The sequence below is a fragment of the Myotis lucifugus genome, unplaced genomic scaffold (genome assembly GCF_000147115.1).
Source record: "Myotis lucifugus unplaced genomic scaffold, Myoluc2.0 scaffold_416, whole genome shotgun sequence".
Taxonomy (NCBI): Eukaryota; Metazoa; Chordata; class Mammalia; order Chiroptera; family Vespertilionidae; genus Myotis; species Myotis lucifugus.
Window position 1 is genome coordinate 903,187 of NW_005871464.1, and position 17,549 is coordinate 920,735.

A 17,549-nucleotide genomic window follows, 5' to 3' on the forward strand; every position below is an offset into this window, starting at 1 on the left:
GGAGGGAGCCGATCCTGTGTGTTGAGTGTCCCCTGGTGGTCAGTGCACGTCATAGCGACCGGTCAACTGGTTGTTTGGTCGTTTGGTCGCTTAGGCTTTTATATATATAGATAAGAAGAGGTTCCCCTTCCCCAGGCAGCCATAGTCCCGCCTCAGGACCAACAACCTCCGAAGCAGAGTGAGGGCTGGGTTTCAGTCCCCTCCCCTCAGCAGGGGTGTGGCCATGCCATATGAGAATCCCAGATAGGAGACATGGCTGTGAGTTAGGAAAAGCTTCCCTGATGAGTTGAGGTTTGGGCTGGTCTCAGAGGATGAGCTGGAGTCATACAACAAGTGGAGGAGGGAGTTCTAAAACAGCAGAAAATTACAAGGAAAAGAGGCAGGTGAGCTGCTGGAGAGGGCAGGCCTAGGCAGTTTGGCACCAGCCTGCTGTGGCTGATGAGTTTGACTTCATCTCGCAGGCAGGGGCTGCCGTGTTGTGTGGCAGCCCCACTGTGTGCGTGCAGGTTGAGTGAGGAAGCTCCAGGCCACAGGGTACACTGTTCCCTATCGCATTGCACTCACCTGCCTTACACCTTCGTGCCTGGGTCTTAAGCCCCTGGACCTTGGATGCACCACTGCCTTAGGTTGTTCTCCCCTTAGGCTGGCCATGCAGTTCTGGGTAGGAAACAGCAAAACAAACCCACAGCTGTAATAGCCTCTGGCCTCAGAAAGAGTGTGAAACGGCACAGGTCCATGAATTCAGAGCTCCATGTGCTCAGTAGTCTTTGCCCTCACTGTGCAGTGGCTCAGTGAGAAAAAGGCTCAGTTTTAGAACCTTCTGGATGGCTCAGTCCCTGTGCTAAGTAAGGCAACATGGAGAGAAAATCCTTAGCAAGACTCAGGGCTGAAGCTCCCGGGACAAGGCAAGTTCCAGATGAGGTGAGAATAGAAGCTGCCAAACAGCACAGAGCTGACTGCGGGCCGGAGAAGTCCTCCAAGTGTGAGACTGATTCATTAACTGGAATGCTAATCGATTAACGAGCAGGGAAGGACTCCTGCTCATTATTCATTAGTCTCCCAGATGCCTCCTTGAGAAAACAAAGAGGCTTCGGTGATGGATGCACTGGTCGGAGGAAGGCAAGTGGCAGCTCCCTGGGGAGGTCACTTCAGATGTGTGTTTTGTGGTTAAAGTGGGGACGCTGCCCATCAGAACAGGCCTGCCAGCTATGCAGGAGCCCCCTCTTCTGGGCACTGCTGGTACCACACGTTCCCTCCACCTTTTCCCCAAATTCTCAAGAATCTTCCGTCATGATATCCATGTTCTTCACTTCAACCTTCTGGAAAAAGTCAAGGTTTGAAATTTATATTTTTCAACTGATCACAGTATGAACCTATTGCTTCCTAACATATGGAGGCCTTTGATTTTAGATCATAGATCTAATCACACTGCCCTCTAGCCCTGTTGTTACTTCAGTACTGTCTTTCATCACCCTTACATTGGTCACTGAGACAGGAAATAGAGACTATTTTCCCCAACTTGGAGGTGAGGTAACTAAGATGTAGTAAGGTGCTTGTACCACCTTCAGATATTTCTCTTCACTCCCTAGCCTGTACGCTTAACTTCTCTTGATGTGTCCAAATCACGCTCTACAAAGGGTAACTTCCGGAGGGGTCCCAGGGTGTGGCTAACCCTCCCTATAGTAAGTACAGTATTCTGAGGGTACCACTTGCTGATTTTATATCAGGATTAGGGATGATGGTGGGAGGAACAGTCTATATTACTTTTCAGCCTGAAGCAGCAAAACTTCACATTCTGGATTTTCAAAGTCAAGGTTAATTTCATCTACATGTATGGCATTACTACGTCAATTTGCTAAGTGCTTAGCCAGCAGTGATTCCACGTATACATATGAGAGTACTTTCCTATGAATCAGCCCCAAGATCAGAATGTGTTAGACAGCAGTTGGTCTGAGATGAGGAAAGTGTTCTCACTCTACTCTGGGAGGGAAAAGCTCCAGGAGCCACTTCTAAGGTTCAAGATTCCCACCTAAGGGGTGTGCTTCCAGTCCATTAGACATCTCCATGTCCCAGGGTCTCTTTGCACATCGTGCTTTGCTGTCTGTATGTCCGAGATTCAAGAACATCTATTGGACAGACACTCCTCACGTGTTCCCATGACATGGTCATTCTCTCCATCACCTAACGCCATGTTCGTCTCCATCCTCTTGCAGTCCAAGTCCTTGAGCGACAGTAAGAACCGCCACAAGAAGCCCAAGGACCCCAAGCCAAAGGTGAAGAAGCTCAAGTACCACCAGTACATCCCTCCAGACCAGAAGGCAGAGAAGTCGCCGCCACCCATGGACTCGGCCTACGCGCGGCTGTTACAGCAGCAGCAGCTGTTCCTGCAGCTGCAGATCCTCAGCCAGCAGCAGCAGCAGCGCTTCGGCTACACCAGCATCCACCCCACTCAGCTCAAGTGAGTCCCAGACCCCGGGCTGCGCACAGGGTGGGTGGCTCCTCTCTGCCCGGGCACTGGGCCAGCACCCGCGGCCAAGTCCCATGCTGCATCGTGCCTCACCTGTTATGTTTGGAAACTGGGCACACCTTTTCAGGAACATAGGCCGGGAGGGAGCAAGGAAATCAATGCCCCTGATAAGAGGCTCCCTGGGGAAAGGGCGGTGTGACCACTTTGAGACTGCAAGTGGAACAGAGAGGTTTCTCTGCAATTGGGGTGGGCGTTCAGCTGTCTCCCTGTTCAGCCTTGGGTGACGCTGGCCATTATGCTGAGTACAGCTGAGCTCCACAGGCTTGCTTCTGCTCCACAGGGCTGCATCTGCTAAATCACACATGGATACGCCCCACCCATATGCCAAAGTCTCCACCACTCCCTCTGGTCTCCCCCAGACTCGGCCTGAGTGTCACTTGCCACTTGCCAGCTAGCCTGTTGTGGTTTTCCTCACCCTGCCTGATCCTTGTAGACAATTAACTTGTGATCTCATCTAAATAGAAGTCACCCCCTAAGGGTTCTGGTCACCCAATTCCAGTACGTGGGGGATGTTTTCCCCACATCACCAAGCGATTGCCCAACACCAGCAGGGTGTCCAACAATTCACCTTCATTCTGACACTAGCTACCTGGAAATAGCATCAGAATCCACAGGTAAGGGCTCAGTCCCCAAGACTGAGGTGCTCTCACCTTCTTAAGATGCCAGAAGTTGTCCAGAAATTGTTACATGGGCTTCTGGTCAACCAACTATAGATTGGAGATTCTCACAGCCTACTCCTTGGGTTTGATTGATGTGCTAGAGCAGCTCATGGAACTCAGAGAAACATTTTACTTATAAGATCACTGGTTTATTGTGAAAGAATACAACTGAGGAACAGCCAGATGGAAGAGATGCATAGGGCAAGGTGTGGGGAGGGGCATGGAGCTTCCAAACTCTCTCCAACCGGCTACTCTGCCAGTACCTCCACATTGTCACCAACCCAGAAACATTCTGGCCCCCAACCTTTTGGGTTTTTACGGAAGCTTCATGGCAAAGCCATGGCTGATTACATCATTTGCCATTGGTGAATTCAATCTCCAGTCCCTAACCCTGCCTGGAGGCCAGGGAATGAGAAGGCGGTGGGACCAAAAGTTTCTACCCTCTAATCACGGGATGGATTCTCCTGGCAGCCAGCATCCCTCCTTAGATAGAGTCCAAAAGCCACCTCATTAACATAACAAGAGACACCTCTGTCACTCTCCTCACTTGGGAAATCCCAAGCATTTTAGTCGTGAGCCAGAAATTGTATGAACACCAAATATATATTTCTTATATATCACAATATATAGATCTGACTGTATTTCAAGTCCCTCTTTTTTGTTTTCAGGGAACAAAATGAGCAGATGGTCAGAAATCCAAACTCTTCTTCAACACCACTGAGCAGTACCCCTTTGTCTCCTGTCAAAAACAGCTTTTCTGGACAAACCGGTGTCTCTTCTCTCAAGCCAGGCCCACTTCCATCAAACCTGGATGATCTGAAGGTATAGGATTGGGCATGATTTTCTTTTCTTTTTTTAAACAAATACATCAGTACATTTTAAATAACACTTTCACCAACTGATTTCTTGTATAGAACATGATGAAGAAGAATATGGGAGAGACTCAGTAGGTGACAGAGTATTAACTGCTATGGTTAAATACCCAACCTTGACTGGCTATGCAACCTTGGGTTAGTTTCTTAATTTTTAGCACCTCAGATTTCTCATTTGCATAAATGGTTTATCATGAAAATCCAATGGAATCGTATATACATGATAGAACGTAGCACAAAGAGTAGCTATGGGATTGATATGAGCTCTGAGCCAGTGGCCAATCTCATGATGACCTCTTACCAATCTCTGGTAAAATGAGGAAAATAAAAACCATATAAAGGGCTTTTCATAAATCTAAGTATGTTCAACAGATCTGACTAATATTTATTCAAAGTACTTATTTTCTCCCAATGTTTTGAATGCTGAAAGATACTTTCCAGTAGGAAATGATGATAGTAGATGAAAGCTGAGTGTTTCTGAGAAAGTTTTGTTTCCTTTTATTTAAAGAAATATCTATATAAATAAAAGCGTAAGCAACCGAATGACCAAACGACTGGTTGACCGGTCGCTATGATGCGCACTGACCACCAGGGGACAGACGCTCAACCCACAGGATGGGGCTCCCTCCTGTCTGGATCGGGCCTGCAAGGATCGGACCTGCAGGGATCAGACCGAAACTGGCTATCCAATATCCCCTGAGGGGTCCCAGATTGCGAGAGGGCACAGGCCAGGCCAAGGGACCCCACTGGTGCACGAATCCGTGTACCAGTCTTCTAGTTATTAAATAAGGATACTAGTCCTTATTTAACAAGATAAAATGACGGTAACTCTGTGTCCATTATATAATTTAAAGCAATGTACTAGTCTATGAAATCCAGTCAGAGACCTTCTGAAATGTAGCAGCAACTTGTGACATGATATGTATGTGCTAGCAGTTTACTCTGGTCACTGACCACAGACCCTCAATCACTGAGATGCCCCTGAGCTTTGAGCTGAGCCTGGTGTGGTTCAGAGGAACCCCCAGCATGGCACACACATTTACCCAGGATTCACACAGAACTGAAAAGGGTGAGCGCAGTGCCTTGCTGCTCTGCTGTGCGAGCACACCTGCTGCCTCCTCACTCTCAATGATGGCACCTGTTTATCCACAAAGGATCTTACTTAGCATGGTTCCCAAAATTCATAAAAGTCCCCTAGTCTTCACTGGGCCAGTGCCACGGCCCTGTCTCAGTCCTCATTGCCACCCTCATTCCCACGTTCAGTACTTGGTCATTATCTTCTTTGAGGGGAGGTAGGATTGGGATTATTTCAAATTAAAGGAAATTCCATGGCTGCTGAGTGCCAACACCAGTAAATAATGTGTATCTTGGGTCCTAATATCAAAGGTTTCTCTATTCCTCCCACTTGGAAAACAAGTGCTCAGGTTTGGACTTGGCATCCATAAACCTAGACGGGGATGCCAAGTGCATGACAATGCTCTCCAGAGCCGTAGGGTACCCACCTTCTACTCCCCAGATCATAAACCCATCGAGATCAAAGCAGGCTCCCTCACCTGGGAAACATTACACCGTGAAATAAGCCAGACACAGAGACAAATATTGTATGAGTCCACATATATGAGGTACCTCGCGTAGTCAACTTCATAGAGACAGAAAGTAGATGCGGGTTACTGGGGGCTGCAGGAGGTGAGAGTGGGGAGTCAGTGTTTCATGGGGACAGAGGTTCAATTTGAGATCCCAGAAAGGTTCTGGAGAAGATCGTGCTGATATTTGCACCACATTGTCGATGTACTGGTGCCACTGAGAAATGATTAAATGGTGAGTTTTATGTTACATGTCTTCTACCACAATAACAAAGATTTCTTTTGAAAGGAGTCTCGCACTGGATGGGAGCCTGGTCAGGTAGGACTAGAGATGCCTGGGCCAGAGAAAGATGGTCCATACATGACGTGCCAGCCCTCGGGGCCCCCAAGTTCTGTTCTCAGGATCACTGGCTGGTCACAGTCCCAGTAATTAGCACAGGCATTAGGAGATGATGGTGATGACAGTGGCACTAGCATTTTTTAATATAAGCTGTCAGTCAGCCATGCTAAGTAGATTTGCTTTAAATTTTACCCCACAACATACATTTTAAATGGGAATGTAAAAATCAAAATCTTAAAGAGATTAAATAATGGATGACAAAACTGGGAGCTGAACTTAAGTGACTGATTTCAAAGGCTTTGCCACTTCAGATGAGAATGGAAAGAAAGGAAGGGACAGACAGAAGACTGGACTTGACCATGGGGTGTAGGGGAGAGGAGAGAAAGAAAGCTTAACTGGGTGAATGGAGAGTTTGCACAGGTGGAAACTGGGAAGGTAGCCTGGGGAGCTGATGTGAGGGGACACTGGCAAGTTTATTCAGTCTGGGAAAGCTGAGTCTCCGGTACCAGCAGTTTCTGTTAGAAATATACCACAAAGGGTTGGGTTCAGCTGTGTTGTTGGGCATAGGGACAGAAATTTGGGGATTGTTTTCGTAGTGGGGAGGGTTGAAACTAGAAGAGTGGATGAGATAGAAGGAGAGCAAAATGGAAAGAGTAGCGAGGAGAATGGAACAGGAAGAAAGGAAGGAGAGAAGAGGAATAAGGGAAGCAAATGATGTAATCACACTTTGGGAAAGGAAGAAATAAGAGGAATTAATGAAGGTGACCCTCCAAAAAAGTAATCAGAACCTGGCCAGTGTAGCTCAGTTGGCTGAGTGTTGTCCTGTGCACTGAAAGGTGGCTGGTTTGATTCCCGGTCAGGGCACTTACCTAGGTTGCAGGTTTGATGCCCAGTCGGGGGCATACTGGAGGCAACCAATTGATGTTTCTCTCTCACATTGATGTTTCTTTCTCTCTCTTTCCCTCTCCCTATCTCTCCTCTCTAAAACCAATACAAACATTTTTTTTAAATAACCAGAAAGGTAAGGCAATGAGGTGATATTTTCCATAAATGCTCATGTTTTGCTACATAGAAATTAAGGGGGGAAAGTACAGAGAATAGAGGTTAGTTTCTCATTAAAAACTTACAAGCGGTAATATCACAGTCCATTTTTTGTATTTGTTTTGGATCCAGTTTCTAACAAACTAGTGGTAGAGAGAGAGAGAGAGAATAAGAATGTGAAGGTGAATGGGAAATTTAAAAACTGGGGCAATATTTGATAAAGACTAAGAAATAATGGTTCATATTTTTTAGATGCGCTAATGGTATTGTATCTGTGTTTTTTTAAAAGTACTTATCTTTTAGAGATAGATACCAAATTCTTACAGATTAAATTATATGATTTCCTGCAACATAATTCAGAAAACATAGGGGAAGAAGTGGTTTGGGTAAAAATGAAACAAGATTGGGCATGAGTTGATAATTATTGAAAGTGGTTGATGGTTATATGGGGTTCATTATACTTTTCTATTACTTTCATGTATGTTTGAAATTTTTCATAATAAATGGTTTACGTTATCAATGATTGAAACACCAATCAATGTAGGAAGGAGGTGTATACAAAACTTTATTCCAAGCAAGCCCACACAGCATAATATTCTGAAATGTAAGGTAAATTGAACTCACCCAGCATCCAGTTCACTTTAGAATATGAGCTACATTATTTGATAATGTACTTTAAATTATTCAGTGTCAGAACAGATTCCAAAAATAAATGCAGAACTCATTAATTGTAAGCAATTCAAAATTAAAACAATGAGTTGGCACTTTGTACTTTTTCCAACCAGCAAATCTAAAAGAAAATAATAAAAGCAATGCTAGCAAGACTGGGGGGGTGGGGGGGAGAGCATATGTATTGCTTGGGGCAGTGTAAATTGTCTTAATCCTTTTAAAATACCTTTTAGCCGAGTGTAAAATAATATTATTCACTAGTGAAATACATTTGTGTATAGAGAAGTAAGGAGTATTTTAAAAGGCAGTTGACTCACATAACAGATTCTATTTCCTTCTAGTCTTGAAATGCATATGGACATATTTTGCTTTAAAATAACTATGTGAGCATAAATTTCTGACATGCATTTTTGTTTAACATATGAACATTTTTTATAACTCTTAATAGTCAAAAATCCTTTAATTTTTAATAGCAGTATATTATTTCACCACCTAGTTAACATTCCTCTGTTAAACATTTAACTTGCTTCCAAATGTTTACTGTTAAAAATATAATTTGTACATACACTTATTAATTTATCTAAATATCTCCCCAGGCTAAATACATAGGAATGGAATTTCTGAACCAAAACATATTACCATTTTTAGAAGTTCTTGCTACATATTGCCCACTTTCTGTCCTGAACAACTATGCCTCACTAGTCCCAGAAGCAGTGTTAGCACTTCTCAGACATGGGTGTGCACACGAGTCACAGGGGCTCTGGGTAAAATGCAGCTTTCGATTCAGTAGGTCTGGGAGGGGCCTGAGATTCTGAATTTCTAACATGTTCCCCAATGCTGCAAGTGCTGCTGGTCCACGGACCACACTCGGAATAGCCGAATATCTATAATAATAAAAGTGTATTATGCTAATTAGACCGAACAGCCAAACAACCTTCCTGACGTCCTTCCAGACATCCTTTCGGACGACCTTCCCGATGAAGCTGCGGTGTTGTGGGCCAAGGCAGAGTGGTTAGGGGCAATCAGGCAGCCAGGCAGAGTGGTTAGGGGCTATCAGGCAGGCAGGTGAGTGGTTAGGGGAGATCAGGTAGGCAGTCAGGCAAGCGGTTAGGAGCCAGAGGTCCTGGATTGCGAGAGGGATGTCTGAGAGGTCCCGGATTGGGAGAGAGTGCAGGCTGGGCCGAGGGACCCCCCTCCCATGCACAAATTCCGTGCACCAGGTCTCTATAATAATAAAAGCATAATATGCTAATTAGACTGGAGAGCCAAACGACCTTCTGGATGTAACTCCTGACATCCTTCCAAACAAATCCACAGTGGTGAGGACCGAGGCAGAGGCGGTTATGGGTAATCAGGCAGGCAGGCGAGCAGTTAGGGACGATCAGGCAGGCAGGCAGAATGGTTAGGGGTGATCAGGAAGGCAGGCAAGCAGTTAGGGGCAATCAGGTAGGCAGCGAGTGGTTAGGGGTGATCAGGAAGGCAGGCAAGCAGTTAGGGGCAATCAGGTAGGCAGCGAGTGGTTAGGGGCAATCAGGCAGGCAGATGAGTGGTTAGGGGTGATCAGGCAGGCAGGCAGGTGAGTGGTTAGGAGCCAGTGGTCCTGGATTGTGAGAGGGTGCAGGCCAGGCTAAGGCCCCCCCCCCCATGCACGTGCACCGGGCATCGAGTTAAGTATAAAATAGCTTAAAAACAAAATAAACAAACACAAACCAAAAAACATTTTTAGCCTTGGCCAGTGTCGCTCAGTTGGTTGGAGCATCATCCCATACACCAAAAGGTGGTGGGTTCGATTCCTGGTCAGGGCACACACCCAAGTTGTGGGTTCAATCTCCAGTCAGGAGGCAACCTATTGATTGCCTCTCTCTCTCTCTCTCTCTCTCACCAATTTCCTCTCTCTCTCTCTCTCTCTCTCACCAATTTAAAAATTTTATTCATTTATTTTTGCTGCTATTTAAGTAACACAAAGTGCTATTGCAAATTTCTTTGTCAATTAGATGAATACAAAAATATGTATAATTTTTGTTTGCAAATCTTGGACTACTAATGATGGTACGCATACATTTTTGGCCATTTAAAAATGTTCTCTTTTGTGAAGAGTTGGATGATGTCCATTGCCATTTGTATGTTGGGTGTCCATCTTTCTCTTCGGGGTTGTTAAACACGCTTGGCACATCGAGCATACTAATACTTTATTATTTTTCCTGCAACTATTTTTTCTTAAACTCTATTTGCATTTGCATCTTCATTTTGTGACTGATAGGAGTTTTCAAATTTTTTTGGTCAACTTTTTATGATTAGCTTCTTTGATTTTATGCTCAAAAGGTCTTCCCATACAGAATGTCAGAAGGATATTTTCGTATATATTCTTCTAGCTGTTTCATGGAATTATTGACATTTAGGTATTTAATATGGTTCCTGTTTTAATTATAAAAGTAATATGCTTATGGGAAGTACTTAGGAAATACAGATAAAGAGAACCATCATTAACATTTTAGCACATCTTTATCCAGATATTATAATCTGCAAGCACAGGCTTAAATATATATTCATATACATTATATATATGTTCGTATGTGTGTATATATATATATATATATATATATATATATATATACAGTGTGTGTATATATATACTATATATATATAATTCTTAGAAAATAGAATGAAATAATTGAAACCTTTTAGATGTAATACTATACCATAAATAATTATTTTTATATCAACAAATATTTATAGCATCAGTTTTAATAGGTCTAAAGTATTCCATCATTTGCATTCATTATTATTTATTTGGTTTCTATTTTTTTAGATATCTGATGGTTAAAATTCATGAACATGAAAAAGTGCAGGGATGAAATAATTACATGTGCATCAACATAACAATAACAGCCCCTACATGCACTGACCATGTGCAAAGTACTCTTCCCAATGCTTTCCACTGTTTAAGCTACTTTAATCCTCACGAGAGACTATAAAGTGGTAGGATTGTCTCTGTTGTGCAGGAGCGGAGCTGGGGCACAGGGTAACCACTGAACTAGGAAGAGCAGGGCCAGCATTTGAATGGAGGGTCTTATTGCCACACCTCTCTCTCAGTAGAGCGCTGCTATTCGCCAACTGTTAAACTCAGAACAGGGTGTTAATGTACAGCCGCGGTTCTCCAACACTGGGCCGGGACCAGCGGCATCAGCGCCCCGGGAACTTGTCAGAAAGGCACCTCTCAGCCCCCACCCCTGACCCACTGAACCAGAAACTGGTGTAGGGGCCCAGCTACCTGTGTAAGAACCCCCAGGGACCCGCTACCTGTGTAAAAACCCGCAGCCTGGTTCCGGCACCTGCTGGGGTTTGAGAATCGCCCACAAGGAGGACGGGTGAGGAGGTAGGAGGCAGCACACCGAAGTTGTGCTGCAGGATGACTGGTTGCCAGCTGATGCCTGAACTTAGGCAGATATCAGTCTTCTCATCTGTAAAATGGGGACAGGACCAGGATGGGATTGGCGGGCAGCACAGAGGTGCCTCTGTGGTTCGTGTGGGCTCTACATTACCAGGAATAGGTCTATGATTCAGGAGCCATGAAAACATGGTATAGGACACATTGTAAGAGCATTATTAAAATTGTGCAAAACTGATTTATATTGGGTTCAGGGGCGGAAGTGAGACAGAAATAATAAAAAGAGAAGTGGACACTGTGAGACTGCATTTGTGATCGTTTGAAGTTAATGTAATAATAATAATACACGTTTAAAACACTGTCATGAACAGCACAGTAACGTGCCCTGCTCTCTTCAGGTGTCCGAGTTAAGACAGCAGCTTCGGCTCCGAGGCCTGCCCGTGTCAGGCACCAAGACGGCGCTCATGGACCGGCTGCGGCCCTTCCAGGACTGCGCGGGGAGCCCCGTGCCCAGCTTCGGGGACATCACCACCGTCACCTTTCCCGTCACGCCAACCGGCGCTCTGCCCCATTACCAGTCCTCCCCGTCCGCCAGCGCCTTGTCCAACGGCTTCTACCACTTCGGCAGCACCAGCTCCAGCCCCCCCATCTCGCCCGCCTCCTCTGACCTGTCGCTGGCCGGGTCCCTGCCGGACACCTTCCACGACGCGTCGCCCTCCTTCGGGCTGCACCCGTCCCCCGGGCGCCTGGGCCCCGACGACAGCCTGGTGGGCAGCCTGAGCGGCGGCGGCGGCGGCAGCGTCCCTCCCGAGCTGGACGGGCTGGACTCCGAGAAGGACAAGATGCTGGTGGAGAAGCAGAAGGTGATCAACGAGCTCACCTGGAAGCTGCAGCAGGAGCAGCGGCACGTGGAGGAGCTGCGCCTGCAGCTGCAGAAGCAGAAGCGGAGCAAGGGCGCCGCCGAGCAGGAGCCGCCGCCCTTCCTGGGGGCGCCCATCAAGCAGGAGGACGCGGCCTCCAGCTGCCCCTTCGCGGCCCGGCAGGCCTCTGCGCACAGACCCGGCGGCGCGGACGGCCAGGCGCCGGCGGGCGGCGCTGCTCCGCTCCTGCTGCCCCCGGGCGGCAGCCTCGGCCTGGAGCCCGCGGGCCAAGCCCACGCGCTTCCCTCCACCTTCCTCAGCCCGCAGTGCTCGCCGCAGCACTCGCCGCTCGGCGCCGTGAAAAGCCCGCAGCACATCAGCTTGCCCCCATCGCCGAACAACCATTACTTCCTACCTTCGTCCGCAGGTGCTCAGGGAGAAGGGCACGGGGCCTCCTCACCTGCCAGCACCCAGGTGTGTACTGCACAGGTAAGAACTCCTTGCCCACACCCGCTGCACCCCCTTCCTGGAAGCGGGGTGTGGATTTGCTAAGAGCAAATCAACTCTCCCCTGTAGCACGAAAACAGCTGCAGACAACTTATAAACAAGTGCACGTGGCTGCGTTCCAATAAAGCTTTATTTACCAAATCAGGTTTGGCTCCCAGGGCTGTAGATTGCCAAACTCTGTTTTAGGATTCCTTGGCACCACGCCTCAGCATAGGCCCAACCAATTCATTCCAAGAGCCAAAAGGGAAGTTACCAGACCTTACTGGTCTCTGTGTGGTTGGTCTGCAGAGTGCAAATATTTACTGAGCACCTACTGTGTGCCAGCCCAGACCCTCTTTCAGTCTCCTGGGACTAGTGCTGAACTAACAACAACAACAAAAATTCCCTATTCTCATGGGGAGACAATAAATTTAAAAAATAAATAAAATATATAATGTATTAGAAGATGATATATCTTATAGAGAGAAAGCAGAGAAGGTGGGTGAGGAGTTTGGAAATTTGCAACCTTAGGTAAAAGGGCCAGGGACATTTGAGCAAAGCTTTCAAGAAGTGAAGGAGGAAGCCTTGTGAATATTTGGGGTGCAGACAGCCTAGGCCAGTGGTCGGCAAACTCATTAGTCAATAGAGCCAAATATTAACAGTACAACGACTGAAATTTCTTTTGAGAGCCAAATTTTTTCAACTTAAACTATATAGGTAGGTACATTGTTATTAACTTAATTAGGGTACTCCTAAGCTGGCCTTTGCTAAAAATGTCCTCAATCTGATTGAGGTACGTTCGCTGAGGTCGACCCCTTCCAACTCTCCCATCCACACTCGTCTTGTATACTTGTTTCATCTATCTCCTTTCCAAAAACCGACTTCTGGGCATGGGCCACGAAGTTTCAATCGCACTGTACATGCACACCCGCACGTGGTATTTTGTGGAAGAGCCACACTCAAGGGGCCAAAGAACTGCATGTGGCTCATGAGCCACGGTTTGCCGACCACTGGTCTAGGCAAAGGAGGAACAGCAAGTGCCAAGGCCCTGAGGAGGGAGCCTGCATGGAATGTTCAAGCATCAGGTGGAAAGCCGGTGTGCTTGGGGTAGAATGAGAGCAGAATTGTAGGAGACAGCTCAGAAGAGTAACTATTTCAAAGACTAGACCAAGGTGATCATCAAAGACTTTACTTTGTCTATGAAGACAAAGAATTATTAGGAACATCTCTTTAAGTCTATCTGAGAAAAGGTTACATCATGCATGCTTGGATTACATCATGAAAAAATTCTGAGCGCTATGGCATTAATAAGGGAGTAAGAAGAAAACTGGCATTAATTGCACTCCTGCCACGTACATGTATATGAATATGAGTAATCTTGTTCATTGTGACAACAACCTTTTGGGCTCCGGTTAGTTATTCTTTATTTGCCGCTGGGGAAAGTGTGGCTCCGGGAGGTGAACCGGGGATTATCTGATTCTAAAGCACATGCTCCTTTCACACTGACTATTCTCTACCCCGGGAGTATGAGGTGTGGCCATAGGTAATGAGAAGACATTTTTGCAAACCCAGTGGAGCAATACATTCAAATGAATGATGCCCACCCATTTGGGAGGAGTTGGGACTTAAATGCATTATCATCATCAATGACAACATTTATTGAATGCATAGTGTCCTGGGCAACAATGGTAAACACAGCTCTTTTTACATAGCTCTGCACATTCAGTTCTAACTATATCGATACTCTCCAGAAGAACCAACATTTGTACAGTGATTTACAGTTTACAAAGCACCCTTTGAAGGCATGAGCGATTGCTTGATAAAAATATATTGAGCAATCCAGGATAACATTACTGACTTGTGTCTATGACATTGCGATAGAGGTAGGGGTGGCAGATTGATCATGAAGGGCTAGAAAAGTCCGGTAAGGCTTTGAGAAGGGGGTAGACTTAAAAGGAAGTGTAGCATTCAAAAAGGAGAGTTTGCAAAAAGGCATTCCATGAGGGGGGAAAAAATGATAGGGAGGTAGCATGTACAGGGTATGCTGAGGGGAGCTCATAAAGGGATTAGTGGAACTTAAACTTGCAGAAGGAACTAGTACTTGACTAAAGTCTTGAACACTAATGTTGGGGAGAAGTGGAACCCTATGCTGTGGATATGTAGGAGCCCCTGAACGTTTTGAGCAGTAGGTGATACATAAAAGCCAGAACTGAGACTTTGGTAGTGGAACTTACCAGATCCAGGTGTTAACAAAGGCTACTCTCAAGAATGCCACTGATGGTCGCTTGACTTGTGCTTCTTTCTTTCTATAGAACTCAGGGGCACACGAGGGCCATCCTGCAAGCTTCTCCCCTCAGCCTTCTGGCCTCCACCCCCCTTTCTCTGGAGCCCAGGCAGACAGCAGTCATGGTGCTATGGGCAATCCTTGTCCCCAAAGCCCAGGTGTACAGCAAAAGGTAGGCATCTGGGAAAAGGTTTAAACTTGGGATTGACTTCTTCTTTCTTTTGTGGATCCTTTTCATCCCAATGATGAGGTTTTATGGCAGAAATAAATGACATTTTAGGTAGAAACAGGCCTGAAATGGATGTACCAATGTAAGTTAGGAGGTACTTCAAGAAGTCATTTCCCGGTGTTATTCCAGAAGTCATGGTGAGTACCATGACCCTGGTATGTTTGTGAGACACCGTGAGAAACAAACCGGTTTCAGTGAAGCTGAAATAGGGGAGTGTGGGACATACTGGTGGAGAAAGTGAAATACATGGGTCTGTGGAAAGGATCAGAGGGATCCAGAAAGTTGGGGTCACAGTACAATAGCCCTGCAAAATAGGAAGAGATGATGCATTTCAGCAGGTGGAAGAGTCAGGAGTGTGAAGGATGTGGGGAGTCCAAGGGCAGGGGGGAGGTGATAAAGAGCAAGCGTGATGGCCAACACAGAGGTGCTGCATACTGCCTGCTGGGGTCAGGGTCCTGGAGACAGAGACCCTGGAATGGCCTATCCACAGGACACCCTCAGTGCACGAGGCTGGTCTCCAAGAGATTCTCCCAGCCATGCCTGCAGCTCTCTGCAAAGGCACCAGCCACGAATGTAACAGCTGGGGGATAAGTTACTCTGGAAACTCCTGGGGTGGTGGACTTCTTAGGATTGGACTGGACTCTTTTCCTTTTCTCATCTTGCTTTCTCCTAACAGAAGAGGGTGCACCTTGGAGCGAGAAATGAATCTGTGAGGTTCCCATTCTAAAATGCCTCCAGCAATAAGTCCATAGTGATATATACTATTGTTAATCTACTCGGTTTGTTTTCCTAGCCCACGCTCTCTTTTTTCCCTTAAGTCTATTTTTCCAAAATTTAGCCCATAGTTTCCATTACAGAATCAGTACCAGATCTGACACATGAATTGTCTGTTTCTGCATTTGACTCACACAGATGGCTGGTTTGCAGTCTTCTGATAAAGCAGGACCAAAGTTTTCAATTCCATCCCCAACATTTCCTAAGTCAACTTCAACAGTTGCAGAGATAACACAGCCTCCATCCTATGAAGATGCAGTAAAACAGGTAAGCACATGATTTGTTCTTTATCGAAGAATAGGCTGGCTGAATTGCACTTTGTTTTACATGGGTTCATGCATGTGGATTCTGGTATTGAGTGCATCTGGTGCCTCCCACCAGAATGGACAGTGGTAGATGCTAACTACAGAAAGGTGTTGGTGTGTATGTAAGCTGTGTGAGGCCGAGAGAGAGAAGAGGTTTGTCTGGGTACCCAGATGACTGGACTTAGTGCCAGCTCAGCCACCAGACAGCTGCACTGCCACTAAGGATGGGCAAGAACTCAACTTCTCTTATATGAAACAGGGCAAATATCTCCTTTGTAATGATTCCAAATGATATAACACTTACCTCTACCGTTCTAATACCAAATGTCCAGGCAGCAGATAGGTCCTCCAATATATGAGAGCAATGGTCAGTGTGACACTTCCTAGGGTTCTTCCTAACTTCAAAATTCACTGTTCTTGGCAATATATTGATGGTTATGGAGCTGGATAATAACAGAGGTTTATTTGTGTTTGAAATTCTTCAAAAGAAAAGGTACAAAAAGAAAAGCAATTAATGGTCTTATTTTCCAAATGGCTTGAGTTTGGATAAAGTATCAGCTAGCCCTTCATATGTACTCAATCCAGAAAAGATCTGCATCGCTTCCTGCATACTGGATTCCACAGATCACATCAGCCTGCAGTTAGGTTTTACTTGGCTTAGAGAGTATTTTAAATATGTAGGAGATTTTGTGCAAAACCTAGGCTTTCTCATTTCGGAAAAATTAGGGGATGTGTCTACACTGAGGCCCCATTTCTTTCAGAAAATAGTCACCTGAGGCACAGTATCCACTGCCTTCTTGAACCACAGCATGGGTTCAACACTCCATCCTTCTCTCCTGTTCCACACTGGGACCATTTGCATTGCCTGCCAGACCCTGCAGGCATCTAATGCCTCCTGGCCTGGTGAATGACTCATTCTTGGAACAGTGCTCCCATCTGTATTCATTACTGACACCTGTGTTTATTGAGACTGGACTCTCAGAGGAGTGAGATCAATAGATGTCTTAGTTCTCCCCATTTCCTTTCCCTGGTATCTGTAAATATCACAGTTTCAAAAGAAAAGAAAAAGGCCAAGCAAAGTGGATTTACATTAATAAGACTCTACTTAATGCAGATGAGCCAGAGGGAAGGGGTCCAGTCCCTACAGGTGTTGACAAGTTCCACAGTCTATTGCAATGAAGAACTAGGGAAACATGAGCCACATTCTTAGGCCATATTCACTTCAAAGTGAGATAAGGGGCCAAAAACCAGTTACACCCATGTTTATAGTAGCATTATTCACAAAGCCAAAAGGATGAATGGATAAACAAAATGTGGTATAGAGACCTTGGGACCAAGATGGCGGCATAGGTAAACACCGGAGTTTGCTGCCTCGAACAACCACTTCAAAAATACAACTAAAAGACGGAACGGACATCACCCAGAACCACAGGAAGGCTGGCTGAGGAGAGACTCTTCAACTAGAAGGAAAAACAACAGCATTACGAGGCTTAGAGGAGGCGCAGTGTGGAAAATTTAAAGGTACGGTGGTG

At 45.8% G+C, this 17,549-nt stretch overlaps 1 protein-coding gene across 1 annotated transcript in view; it reads left to right on the forward strand.

Moving 5' to 3' along the window:
* The window catches only part of MYOCD (myocardin), an 83,519-nt gene that overhangs the window by 60,438 nt on the left and 5,532 nt on the right, over positions 1-17,549 (forward strand). The window contains exons 7-11 of the mRNA XM_023743860.1: positions 2,214-2,458; positions 3,855-4,008; positions 11,478-12,428; positions 14,738-14,881; positions 15,851-15,979. Coding sequence (XP_023599628.1) covers positions 2,214-2,458; positions 3,855-4,008; positions 11,478-12,428; positions 14,738-14,881; positions 15,851-15,979 — 1,623 coding nt within the window. The remainder of the gene's footprint in view (positions 1-2,213; positions 2,459-3,854; positions 4,009-11,477; positions 12,429-14,737; positions 14,882-15,850; positions 15,980-17,549) is intronic.